The 12,528-nt window shown below is 61.0% G+C and overlaps 1 protein-coding gene across 4 annotated transcripts in view; it reads right to left on the bottom strand.

Annotated features, from left to right (window-relative positions):
• The window catches only part of ERI3 (ERI1 exoribonuclease family member 3), a 145,994-nt gene that overhangs the window by 106,544 nt on the left and 26,922 nt on the right, over positions 1-12,528 (bottom strand). For all 4 annotated transcript variants that reach the window (XM_029083467.2, XM_029083470.1, XM_029083469.2 and 1 more), the window contains exons 3-5: positions 10,250-10,366; positions 4,236-4,295; positions 2,132-2,223 (exon numbers count right to left, since the gene is read on the bottom strand). In XM_029083467.2, the coding sequence (XP_028939300.1) occupies positions 2,132-2,223; positions 4,236-4,295; positions 10,250-10,366 (269 nt within the window). The remainder of the gene's footprint in view (positions 1-2,131; positions 2,224-4,235; positions 4,296-10,249; positions 10,367-12,528) is intronic.

Genomic DNA, 12,528 nt, shown 5'->3' with positions numbered 1-12,528 from the left:
CTCGGCCGACAGACTCCGTCCCGGCGACCCTCCCTTTCCCTTCGGCCCCCCGGGGCCCCATCGGTCGGTGGTATCTCCTCGGCTCCATCTGCGCGCGGAGCAACGTGACGAGCGCTCGGGAGGGTCCGCCGGAGTCGCTCAGCTTGGAACCAGGGACCGACACCGGGCTGGCCCCAGCTCCGCGGGGAGTCCGGGGCCGGGTCCCGCTGCCCCGGAGGTTCCCGCCTCGCCGTTCCGAAAGCAGCGACTCCCAAGGTGGCTCCCAAGTATCCAGGCTTTCTCTATCCCACGAGCCGGCCGCGTGACTATCTGACGCTGTCCGCCCGGACGCTCTCCAGACCCACCTTCTCCCCACCGTGTTACCGGCAGCTGCTGCCCGGCGATCCTGACGGCGGAGCGCCTTCCACTTGTGAGGGATCTAATTCTCCCCTTCCCCCGAGATGACGCTTGCGGTAGTCAGTCGTGAAGAACGGGAAGAAATCAATTCCCCGAATCCTCCACAAACAGCCCGCCCGGTCCGCTTCCCACAGCTCCGGCTGGCCGTCAGCCCCGTGAACCGGCTTGGGTCAGTCAGTCGAATTTATTGAGGGCTTACTGTGTGCGGGGCCCTGTACTAGGCGCCTGGGAGAACACGGTATCAGGATAAACAGACCCGTTCTACCCATTCTCTGCCCGCAGCGAGCTTACAGTCTGGACGGAAGGGGTTTCCTCCTCTGTCCGGGATGGACGAGCGCGGGAGACGGCGGGTGGAGAGGGCACGCTGCGGGGACAGGGAAGGAGCCGCCCCTGGGCCCAGCCCACTGGGGACCTCCCCGCCGCCCGCCCGGAAACGGCTCTCCTCTCCCGCTCCCCGGGACCGCCCTGTCCTCGGGCCAGAAGGAAATCGGCCTCGGGAGTCCCGGCGGCCTCTCCGGGGTTGCTCCTGCAGAAAACCAAGAGGGTCACCCTCCTCTAGTCGGGACCTCACTGGAAAGCGGAATTTTAGTATCTTCGGCCGAGAGGGGGCCACCAGCTCCTGACCGGCCTCCGGTCTCCCGCCAGAAGTCGTCCGTCGCCCGCCCGTCTCTTCTCTCAGTCACCTCGATTACTTGATCTGCCTCCTGACTCTGCCTCCTGCGGCTCCAGACTCCAGTCCGTACTTCGCTCTACTTCCCCAAACATTTTTCTACAGATACGTGCAGTCCACGTGTCCCCACTCTTCAAGAACCTCCGGCGGTTGCCCATCCACCTCCACATCAAACAGAAACTCCTTACCATTGGCTTCGAAGCAGTCAATCGGCTTGTCCCCTCCTATCTCACCTGGCCGCTCTCCTATTACAACCCGGCCCGCACACTTCACTCTTTCAGTACCAACCCCGGACCTCTCCGCCAACCTCTCCCCGCCTCTGATCTGGAAGGCCCCCCCCTTTATCTCTGACAATCACTCTCCCCAAATTCAAAGCCTTATCGAAGGCGAATCTCCTCCAAGGGGCCTTCCCTGACTAAGAACCTCGTTTCCTTTTCTCCCACTCCCTGCTAGGTCACCCTAATTTGCTCCCTTTATTCACCCCCCCCCTCCGCCCCCCAAAAGCCCTACAGCACTTATATCCATATCCCTAATTTGTTTCTATTAATGTCCGTTTCCCCTTCTAGACCGGAAGCTCGTTGTGGCCAGGGAAGGGGCCTGCTTAATGCTATACTGTACTCTCTCAAGCGCTTAAGTACAGTGCTCTGCACATAGTAAGCGCTCAATAAATACGACCGAATGAACTGTGGACGGTGACAGTCGAGGGGTCTGTTCCACAGCGTGCTTTCCTTAACCCAGGGTTCTTCTGGAACAAAACCCCCACATTATAATAGAACCAACCAATCAGTCGCATAATGGATTTAGGTGCTACCGTTAAAAGGAGCACTTGGGGGAGAACAAGAGGTAGAAGACAAGACCCCTGCCCTCCAGGAGCTTACATTCTCGCCGGAGGAGGGAGAGAACTGAGCGTTCCCGCGTCTGAATCGTGCGGTCGCTGCTTTGTTTTTGGTTTTTTTCAAGAACTGGAGACGAAGAGGGGAATGATATTTAGGGGACCCCTGGGGTCCCTCAGCCGAGAGACAGAACCCGCCCCCCAAGAGACCCCCGGACGCCCCTCTTACTCACATCACTTTCAAGTCCCAGTCCCCGCAGGTGACAAAAATTGACTTGACGCTGGGATCTAAGAGTCCTTCCTTCGCCATCCACTCGTCGACCCTCTGAAAGGAACACAAGAGGACGGAGATGAGATCCCGAAACGGGCAGAGGGCCGGTCGAGTTGCAGATAAGCCGCTTGTGATCGGAGCGGGAGAAAACCGTGATCTCATCCGGTGGGGGCGGCTCCTCCCTCTGGGCTCTCAACCTCTCCCCGTGAGCCCACTGGCCCTTTGGGAGAGTTTCCTTAGAAACCCAGAGGGGAGGCAGTCGGCCCCCCAGTCGATCATCCGGTGGGGTTGACTGAGCGCTTACGGAATGCAGAGCGCTGTACTGAGCGCCTGGGAGGGTAAACCCCCCCCCCCCGAGTCGGTAGACCTGATCCCTGCCCACAAAGAGCACTTCAATCTAGAGGGGGAGACGGTCACTGAAATAAATTATGGCTACGGACATGAGGGCCGTGGGGGAGAGGGAGGGGTGACTTTCCGGAGCTTAAAGGGTACGGATCTGAGCGCGTGAGCGGAGGACCCCCGGGGTCCTGCCGTGGGACAACTGGGTAGGGGGGATGCGGTTGGAGGAGACAAGCCCCCAACTCATATTTATTCTCTGGGGGATGGGTGACTTTCAATCCATTCCTTCCCCCAGTTGGCACCACCGGCCAACCCCTCCACCGTTCAGCTTCTCTGGCAGTGTCCACTTCTCGGAAAGCCCACCCCGTCCCTCGTCCGTGGTGGCGAGAGCCAGATTCTCCCAGCGACTGCTCTCTCCTCCGAGTGCGGCCTGTGCCCACCGTGTAGGCCCTGACTGCACCTGGCCAGCGGCGGGCGTGACCTGACCCTCGGCCTCCAGCCACCGCCCCTTCTCGAAGGGAGAGGACGTGGGGGACGGGGCTCTCTGCCCGCAGACCGAGAGATCCGCTGCTCCGCGGCTGTTCTTCGACGCCCCGGCGGGGCCCAGGCGGAGCTCAAGGCCGAACGGCAGAACGTGCCGCAGGTCAGGATTCCGCAAGCGGGACCCCCGGGGCCGAGAAGGTCGAATCCCTCAAAATCTCAGTGGGGAGAAGACAGTTGTGGGTTCTAATCCTGGCTCTGCCACATGTCCTGAGTGGAAAGAGCCTGGGCTTGGGAGCCCGAGGTCATGGTTCGAATCCCGCTCTGCCACTTGTCAGCCGCGTGACTGTGGGCAAGTCACTTCGCTTCTCTGTGCCTCTGTTACCCCATTTGTAAAATGAGGATTAAGTGGGAGCCTCACGTGGGACAACCCGATTACCCTGTATCTACCCCCAGCGCTCAGAACAGTGCTCTGCACATTGAAAGCGCTTAACAAATACCAACATTATTATTATTATTATGTCTGCCGCGTGACCTTGGGCGAGTCACCACTTCCCCGTGCCTCGGCTACCTTATTTGTAAAATGGCGATTAAGACCGAGAGCCCCAGGTGGGACGGGGACCGCGTCCAACCCGATTACCTTGTAGCTACCCCGGCGCCCAGAACGGGGCTTGGTACTTAAGCAGCACTTAAATACCACGATTATTATTATTATTACTAAGTGATAGATACAAGATAATGAGGTTGGACACGGTCTCCGCCCCACCTGGGGCTCACGGTCTAGATTTAACGGTCAGGACTCCCCGATTCTTCACCGAGACGTCTTCTAAGGAGCTGGGATCTCGAGGAGATTACGGGAGGGGGGCTCACGTACGAGATGGCCCGAAGAAGCCACGTCCTGGCGCTTTAAAAGCCGGCTGGGGGAGGATGCGGTGGGGTGGGAGATGGCAGGGGAGGGGGAGGGGGGGAGGGGAGGGCCCCGAGATCACCTTTTCGACTGTGCTCTGGCAGGAGTTTGGACATCTTGTCAGGAACCCTGACATGAGCAGCTGGAGATGACAGATGAGTGGTTCAATACTCTCAACGGCATGTCACCCAACGTGACAGCAAATGTTATTCTAATGAAGCCGTAATCAGAGTCAAATGACGCGGTTCGATCCTGCAGAGGGAGGGAGTAGGGGAGGGGAGAGGGAGGGGTGGGGGTGAGGGGAGGGCGGAGGGAGGGAAGCGGAGGTCGCTCGACCTACCTGGAGCACTTGCTGTAGGCTCGGCTGGCCGTCCACCGTGCCCTGGACGATGCCGGTGAGCTGCAACGACAGAAACACGCACACAAACGCAGGTGTGTTGGTCCCCGCGCGGGCGTGCAAGGCCGCTGAGGCTCGGGGAGGAGCCGCTCCCGCCCTCGGTCTCACCCGGCAGCGAGCCCTTGGGGGCTTCTCGGCCAAACGAGGGGGCGACCCGCCCCCCGCTTCGCTCCGCCGCCTTCTCCGGCCCCTAAGGCTTCCCGCCCGGCTTGGAGCCAATCCCGAGGGATGGGGGAGGCCCCTCGACCCCACCAGCCCGGCTACCCGCTCCTCTCCCTTTGAAGCCAGATCGCTCACTTGGAGCGGAGGCAGAAGACGTCTCGGAAATTCCAAATAAATACTGTCACGGGTGAAGACACGTGCATTTGCATACATCTGCTTATCCCGTGTCCTCCCCGTACACCGACCAGTTGAGGTGTTTCGACTCTCACTGTTACAGCAGGCGTTACCCGCCTCCTATAATGACGGTGTCTGTTAAGTGCTGACCATCTACCAAGCGCCGTTCTAAGCGCTGGGGCAGTCATAAGGTAATCGGGTGGGACGCGGTCCCCGAAGCACGCTGGGACTTAAAGTCCGAGGAGGAGGGAGAACGGGTCTTGGATCCCCATTTTACAGATGAAGAAACCGAGGCCCAGAGGACCAGAGTCGCTTGCCCAAGGTCACGCAGCACGCATATGGAGGGGGAGGAATTAGAACCCAGGTCCTCCGACTCCCGGGCCCGGGCTCTTCCCGCTAGTCCACTCTGCTTTCCAAGTGTTGGAAAAACTGGGCTGAGCGGCAGGGTAGGTCCGGATAATCAGCCCGGGCACACGGCTCCCGTTCCACGTGGGACTCGGAGTGCCACGCGGAGCGGTCTCTTCCTCTCCGGTTCAGGTGCCCCCCGGGGAGGTTGGCCAGACAAGGGCCGGCTGTGCCCACCCCAACCCAGGTCCCTCGAATCCTCCCTTTCCTCTGTCCCACCTCGCCCGTCTCTCCCCTGCCCCAGCCCGGCCCCTCCACAGACCCCTACTCCCAGGAAGGCCTGGCAGAGGGCCCGGGGACCGCTAGGCCTTCTGACACCGGCTGAGCCCCGTCCCCGCCCCCCGGTGCTATAGAGCTTCTCTTCCAAGGGGGCCAGCTCAAAACCCGGTGGCCATCTTTCACACTTGGGGAAACTGAGGTGGGGAAGCCAAGTGTTCCCCACCCCGGAGGCGATCTGAGGGTGGGCCGGAGCGCAGATTCAAGGGTCGTAGGCCCCCGCTCGCTCGTGCCCGGGGCCGAGCGTCTCTCGGCTGGGATCCCGAGGTCGGCCCGTCTTTGCCGACGCAAACCGACCCCCGCTTTGCCACGTCAAGAGCCCATCCTTTCCCACCCCTCCGCTGTGTGAGTATGATTCGGCCTGGTCCAGAGACCAGATAATAATAACTGTGGCATCTGTTAAGTGCTTACTGTGCGCCAGGCACCGTACCAAGCGCTGGGAAGGGGGGGACAAGATCCTCGGAGGGGTCTCTCCACCCCTGCCCCCCACACCCTCAACCCCATTTCTCTCGACTCCTCCTCCTCTCTGGCTGGTTGGTTTCTAACACTGAAACGTCCCCCCGCCCCTCAAAGAGGGGAGGGAAAAAAGAGATTAAACTCCAATTAAACTATAATTACGTTTAATGAATACCAAATATCTGACCGGCTGAATATGCTGGCTGTAAGTGGGAAGATTATTTCTCTTAGCGACTTCCATGGAATGGTAATATATACCTTTTAGGGAAGAAATTTTCATTTTGAGAAAGCTGGGTTCCTCTAGGTGGGATTCTGTAGTTCATCAAGTCATTATTAGTTGGAATTTTAAGGAAGTGTGGGGACACGGCCACTCTATTTTATATTCCAGAAACTGTTTTTATATTAATCTGTATTTTAATTGGGTAACAGCTGCTGCCTGCAGACTTCCCCCGCTCTACAAGGGAAATAAATGAAAAAGATGAACGGGGCTGTCGTTTGGCTCCGGTTTAACCCGCGGCGTGCCCACCCGGGTCGTTCCCCTGCTGGGGGGGAGCCCCGGCCAGTTGGCCCCGACCCCCGACGAGACCAACGGGGTCTCCCCCCCCGCCCCGCGCCGAGACCTCGGACGAGCCCAGGGGAGCCAAAGCCGCCTCTCGGCGGGCCCCCCGGGGGGCCGGGTCCGCAGGGAGCCATCGGAACCGTCTCCCCCTCCGGTCTCCGGCTTCGGGGGAGCCACCTCCGTGGGCAGCCCGCCTCCTGGGGGCCGGGGAGAGGTGCGGGGTGCCCGCCGTAGACGAGGGCACCGCCAACCCCTCAGTCTCCGCCCTACCCGGGGGGGGGCGTCGACGTGAACGTCAAACGGAAACTCCTCACCGGCTGGCTCTAAGCACTCGGTCACCTTACCTCTTCCCGCCTCCCCTCACCGCTCTCCCACTACAGCCCGGCCCGCACGCTTCGCTCCTCCGACGCTAACCTTCTCACTGCGCCTCCATCTCGTCCATCTCACCGATCTCACCGCTGACCTCTCGCCCACGTCTCCAGCCCGGAACAGCCTCCCTCCTCCCGTCCCACAGACGATGACTCTCCCCCCCCACTTCAAAGCCTTAACGAGGGCACATCCCCTCCAAGAGGCCTTCCCTGATTCAGCCCTCTTTTTCTCTTCTTCTACTCCCTTCTCCATCCCCGACTTGCTCCCTTTATTCACCCCCTCCTGCCCGCCCCACGGCACTTATGTACGTATCAGTAATTTATCAATATTCACGTCCGTCCCGTCCCCCCCCCCCGCCAGACGGGCTCGCTGCGGGCGGGGAACGGGACCGTTACTGTGTACTCTCCTCACGGCTCAGCACAGCGCTCCGCACACGGCGTGCGCTCGATCGACCCGGCTGACCGACCGACCTCTCGGGACCGGCGTCTCCGCGACCGTCCTCGGCCGAAGGGTCTCCCCCGCCGCTCCCGGGGGGTCGCCGAGGAGTGCCGCCTCGGCTCCGGGGGGGTCCGGCCTACGTGGCCACGGCGGCCTCAGGCGGGGCCCGGTCTCCGCGAGCGCGGCTCCCAGAGGGGAGGGGGCCGGTCTGGGTCTCCGAGGGTCCGCCGGGCCCGGCAGAGGGCCCGCCGGAGAGGTCCGGGCCACCGCCCTGTAGGTGGTGCTGCAGGCTGACCGGCCGGGAGGGCCGGCACCGCTCCCGGACAACTGCCGGCCGCCGGCGGGGCCGCTCCCCGCCCCTCCTTCCCGCCGCGGGGGCCCGCAGACCTCTCTCCACCGGCGGCGCCATCGCCACTCTCCTCTCCGCGGAGCCGCCCCCCTCCACCCTTCAAGGAGCGCCGCCCGCCCCCGACCGGGGTGGGGGGGGGGGGAGACGGAGCGGCCCTTCCCGGGAGCCCCGGCGGGGGCCTCGGGGCCAAGACGGGTTTCGGTCCCGGGCGCCGGAGGCCGGCGCGCGAGAAGGCGTCGCTCCGGCCGCCGCCCGGGGAGCCGTGCCCTCCCCCCGGCCCCGCCTCAGTCGGGCCCGCTGGCCCGCCCCAAGGGAGTCATCCCGGTCCCGGGTGGCGGCTATTTCCTCCCGGGACCGACGCGCGTCTGCCCCAGCGCCGCAAACCCGCCGAGACGAGAGGGGCCGGAGCAGAGCTAAGTCGTATAAATCTTGGGGGGAGGTCTCACCCCCGCGGCTAAAGGGAGCTCGGAGACCTGAGCCACTTAAACTCTGAGGGGTACGAGTGGGAGAACTGGCGGTCCCTGACGCCCGAAGCTTGTACTCTGGGATTACAGATTAACTCCCTCTCTTCCAGGAGCAGGGGGGCCGGGTAGCCTCCGACCCCGATCGCGCCGTGGCCGATTACCGACGCGCCCGGGGGTCCGCCGAGGCGGGAGAGCGCGGGCCGCGCCGCCGGGTGTCGTGTCAGCGTGTGGAGTTTTCTTCTTTCCGAGTTTATCTGCAACACAATCGTATTTCTACCCCGAGACAGTTTGCTGATTACATAAGCACTTGTCTCTGGTGGGCAATCTGATAATCAGACCCAGTCTTTCTTCCTAGACAAAGAGACCAATAAATCTCACCCTTTATAAATACAGGTGCTGAAGACAAAGCCCTTTACTGGCATTTAGCGAGATGGGTATTTTTTCTTTTTAAAAAAAAAAAAGCTCGGGACGTGTCGGCCAAGAGCTCGGTTCGGCACCGCAGCTGTTCTGACGGAGGTTTTGTGCGAGCCAGCTGATTTTGGGGGCGCGAGGGGAGGCTGGTCGAGAGAGAGAGAGCGCACAGAGAGAGCCACGGAGGTGAGGCACGGCCAGGGCTACGTGAGGAATGTATCTCTGGTATAACCATGTCCCCGGGCGGTCTCTCGATTGGAGCTGAGACAAAGCGGCCGGCAAGACTAATAACACGCTCATTACACATACGGGAAAAGACGGGGTCCCCGACCCCGCCCGCCTCACCCAAGCCTCCCGGTCGGTCCCTGAAAAGAAGCGGGGGGGAGGGACCCAACGCCAGGGCCTCGGACGAGGGCGAATCAGGGCCCCCGGGCCGACCGGAACCGGTTAACCCGGGCCGGCGGGCCATCCGTCACGGCCGCCGAGGGACTCTGGGGCGGCTGAGGCGACGGGGACCCGACCGAGGGGCATCGGGGGCCAGGAGGGAGTGGTCTTCCCGGCTCGGGGAACGGAGCGCCATTCCGTCTCGGCGGCCGGGGGGTGAGGAGGGGGCGCCCACCCGCTCAGAAAATCGCAACAGCCCCCGAGCACGGCTGGCTCTCGTGTGGGGCCGAAAGGGGGGGGGCCGGGCCGCGAGATGAAGCGGGAGGGAAGGAGATCTGGGGGGCTGCGGGGGTCTCTCCGGGGAAGGAAACCCACTCCCGGGAGCCCCCACGTGAATTCAATTTTCATTCATTCGAGTGACCTCACCGCTGACTCACCGCTCCTTCTTCCTCCAGTCGCAATCTCGGGGATCTCTTAAAAACTTTATGGAGACCCCCAACCTTCCGCACCTGCTCCAGGGAGCCGAGACGCCCCGCCCTCCGGATGCGCACACGGGACTCCGGGGCGAGGGACTCCCCGCAAACCCAGAGACCACCTCCGAGGCAGAGCGCGTTCAACCGGGCTGGCCCAGCCCCCGCTCCGGAGACCGCCCACTGAGTCTGGGGGTGGGCATCGGCCTGACGAGGGGGCAGGGGACGTGTCAACCGACTGTGTTCTACTGTACTCTCTCCCAGCTGCTTAGCGCAGTGCTCCGCGCGCAGTATGTTCCCGATAGATACCACTGACCGATTGAAAGCGCTCCCACCCGCCCCTTCCCTGGGGAAGGCTGGGAGAGGGAAGCGGGTGTATTTCAAAGCCATCTGCCCATTTCCTGGTCTCTCCCCAGCGGAGAGAAAGCTCCTAGGAAAAAAGGCACCCTAAGAGAAGCAGCCCGGCCTAGTGGATAAAGCCCAGGCCTGGGAGTCAGGAGGACCCGGGTTCTAATCCTGGCTCCACCACTTGCCTTCTGTGTGACCCTGACAAGTCACCCACCTCACTTCTCTGGGCTTCAGCTACCTCATCTGTCAAACGGGGATGAAGACTGCGAGCCCCGCGTGGGACAGGGACTGTGTCCAACCTGATTAGCTGCGTTCACCCCAGCGCTCAGAGGAGCTAGTAAGTGCTTAACAGATATCATCATTATTTTTTTCTCACTTTTATACCGTAACGACCCTCGGGCAAATGGAGCTCCTCTCCCAAGAAACCGGAAGGGCCGGGGTAGAGCCTGTGAGCCGGGTTTCTTCCATCCCGGCTTCCATCTTGCCGCGTGCTCAACGCCCACACCCGGTGGCAAATTGTCCGGGGGCATCTAAATCGGTAAGCGTCCAGCGAGGACGGTGACCGGCTCAGGAAGGCCCCCGAGTGTCCCCTCCCCGATTCTCCTACCCACGCCCGGCCACCCGGCCACCCTCCCGCCCGCCCCTGTCCCCGAGGGACCCCGCGGGACCCGGACCCTCCCTTCTTCCTTTACCTCTGTACAGAAGGGGGTAAGCTGAGGGTGCACGACTGGCTGCACATACATGTGAAAGGTGGACTCGATCTCCATTGTCCGGCCGTTCAGCTTCAGGATGGGGAATTCAATGATTTCCTAAAGATCCACACACGGAAACAAAGAGAGAAGGGAGAAATGAGCCGTTGAGATGACCGGTAAAAAAAAAATAAAATTAAGCCGAGGGAAGGCAGTCACCGCTGATGCGTCGATGAAAAATCATCCCAACAGCTAGGAGGGTCGCCGGGGGAGGCCTCCTCCCGGAACGGGCAACGCGGTCGACTAGAGCCTGCTGGAGGCAGATCTCGAGGGCGGACTGGAGGACGGGAGCGGGGAGAGGTGAGCTGAGATGGGCGTGACCTCCCCGATACACGGTCGCGGGGGCCGAGGGCCACCTCCTCACCACCGGTTTTGAAGCCCTCCATCCCCTTGCCCCCTCCTACCTCGCCTCGTTGCTCTCCCGCCACGACCCGGCCCGCACGCCTGGCTCCTCCGATGCCGACCTTCTCGCCGTACCTCCATCTCGCCTACCTCGCCGCCGATCTCTCGCCCACGTCCTGCCTCTGGCCCTGAAACGCGTCGCCCCTTCACGTCCCACAATCACTCTTCCCTTCCCTTCAAGGTCTTACCGAAGGCGCATCTCCTCCGAGAGGGCTTCCCTGACTACGTCCTTTCCCCTTCTTCCACTCCTCTCTCTGTCGCCCTGACTTGCTCTCTTTATTCATCCCCCCTCCCGGCCCCACAGCACTTACGCACGTGGCCGTAATTTTATTTGTTTATATTTACGCCTGTCTCCCCCTCTAGACTCTAAGCTTGTCGTGGGCAGGAAACGCGGCTCAGACCGTTATACTTTACCCTCCCGAGCGCTCGGCACAATGCTCCGCACCCGGTAAGCGCTCACTAGCTACGGCTGTCTGGACTCGCCCGCACCGACACTCACGCCCCCGGACGCTCTTCCGGAGCCGGGATCCGGGCGGAAGGGGGCCGGGCATGAGGGTGCCGTAGAGAAGCAGCGTGGCTCAGCGGAAGGAGCCCGGGCTCGGGAGTCGGAGGTCGTGGGTTCTAATCCCGGCTCCGCCACTTGTCGGCTGTGTGAGTGTGGGCAAGTCACTTCGCTTCTCTGGGCCTCGGTTACCTCCTCTGGAAAATGGGGATTAAAACTGTAAGCTCCACGTGGGACAACCTGATCACCTTGTATCCCCCCCGGCGCTTAGAACAGTGTTTTGCTCATAGTAAGCGCTTAACAAATGCCATCATCATCATCAACTTCTCTGTGCCTCGGTTACCTCCTCTGTAAAATGGGGATTAAGGCTGTGAGCCCCTACGTGGGACAACCTGATCACCTTGTATCCCCCCCCGGCGCTTAGAACAGTGTTTTGCTCATAGTAAGCGCTTAACAAATGCCATCATCATCATCAACTTCTCTGTGCCTCGGTTACCTCCTCTGTAAAATGGGGATTAAGACTGTGAGCCCCTACGTGGGACAACCCGATCACCTTGTATCTACCCTAGCGATTAGAAGAGTGCTTGGCACATAGTAAGCGCTTGACAAATACCATCGTTATTATTATTACTATTATTACTATCATTATTATTACGCCCCGTGGCGCCCCCTGCTGGTGAAGGCAGTATTCCAGAGCCTCCAGTGGAGCCCCGCTGCCCCATCTCCCCCTCTCCCCCCAAGTCCCACCCCGAATCAAGCCTCTGGGGCAATTCGATTCCCCAGGCCCCTTCTCTACCCGGCAACCGTTCACGTTGGAAGGAGAAGAGCGATTGATTCGGCAACGGCGACACCCAACTCAGCGCATCATCGGCGATCCACACGAAGCCCGGGTCTGGGAACCGAAAGTTTAAGCGGCCCCAGTTACGAGTCGCACGCTCATTAGAAAACAAAACGAAAACCGAAGCTTTCAAAACCCCGAGAGAGGGGAGAAAAAAACCAGAGTACTAAAAAGAGCAATAAAATCCATTGGATGGTCCTGCCCACCCTCTGAGACGGCCCCCCCCCACCCCCTTCATCACCACCCCCTCCCATCCCACTCAAACTTAATGGAGGAGGAAGAGGTGACAATTTGTTTGGTGTCTCAAAGATTAATTTGTCTACGTTATTTAATAGAGATGCACAGCACCAGGTTCTGGTGTGTAAATGAGCCCTTTGAGTGATATCTACGCGAGAAACCTCTCAAATCGCAGAGAGAGGGAGAGAGAGATGGGGAGGAGAAGGGGGGGGGAGAGGAAGAGTGAGGGGGAAGAAAGAGGGA

This window comes from Ornithorhynchus anatinus, chromosome 18 (genome assembly GCF_004115215.2).
Source record: "Ornithorhynchus anatinus isolate Pmale09 chromosome 18, mOrnAna1.pri.v4, whole genome shotgun sequence".
NCBI lineage: Eukaryota > Metazoa > Chordata > Mammalia > Monotremata > Ornithorhynchidae > Ornithorhynchus > Ornithorhynchus anatinus.
Note: the sequence above shows the minus strand (reverse complement) of the source record. Positions and strands in the feature narration are given on the sequence as shown.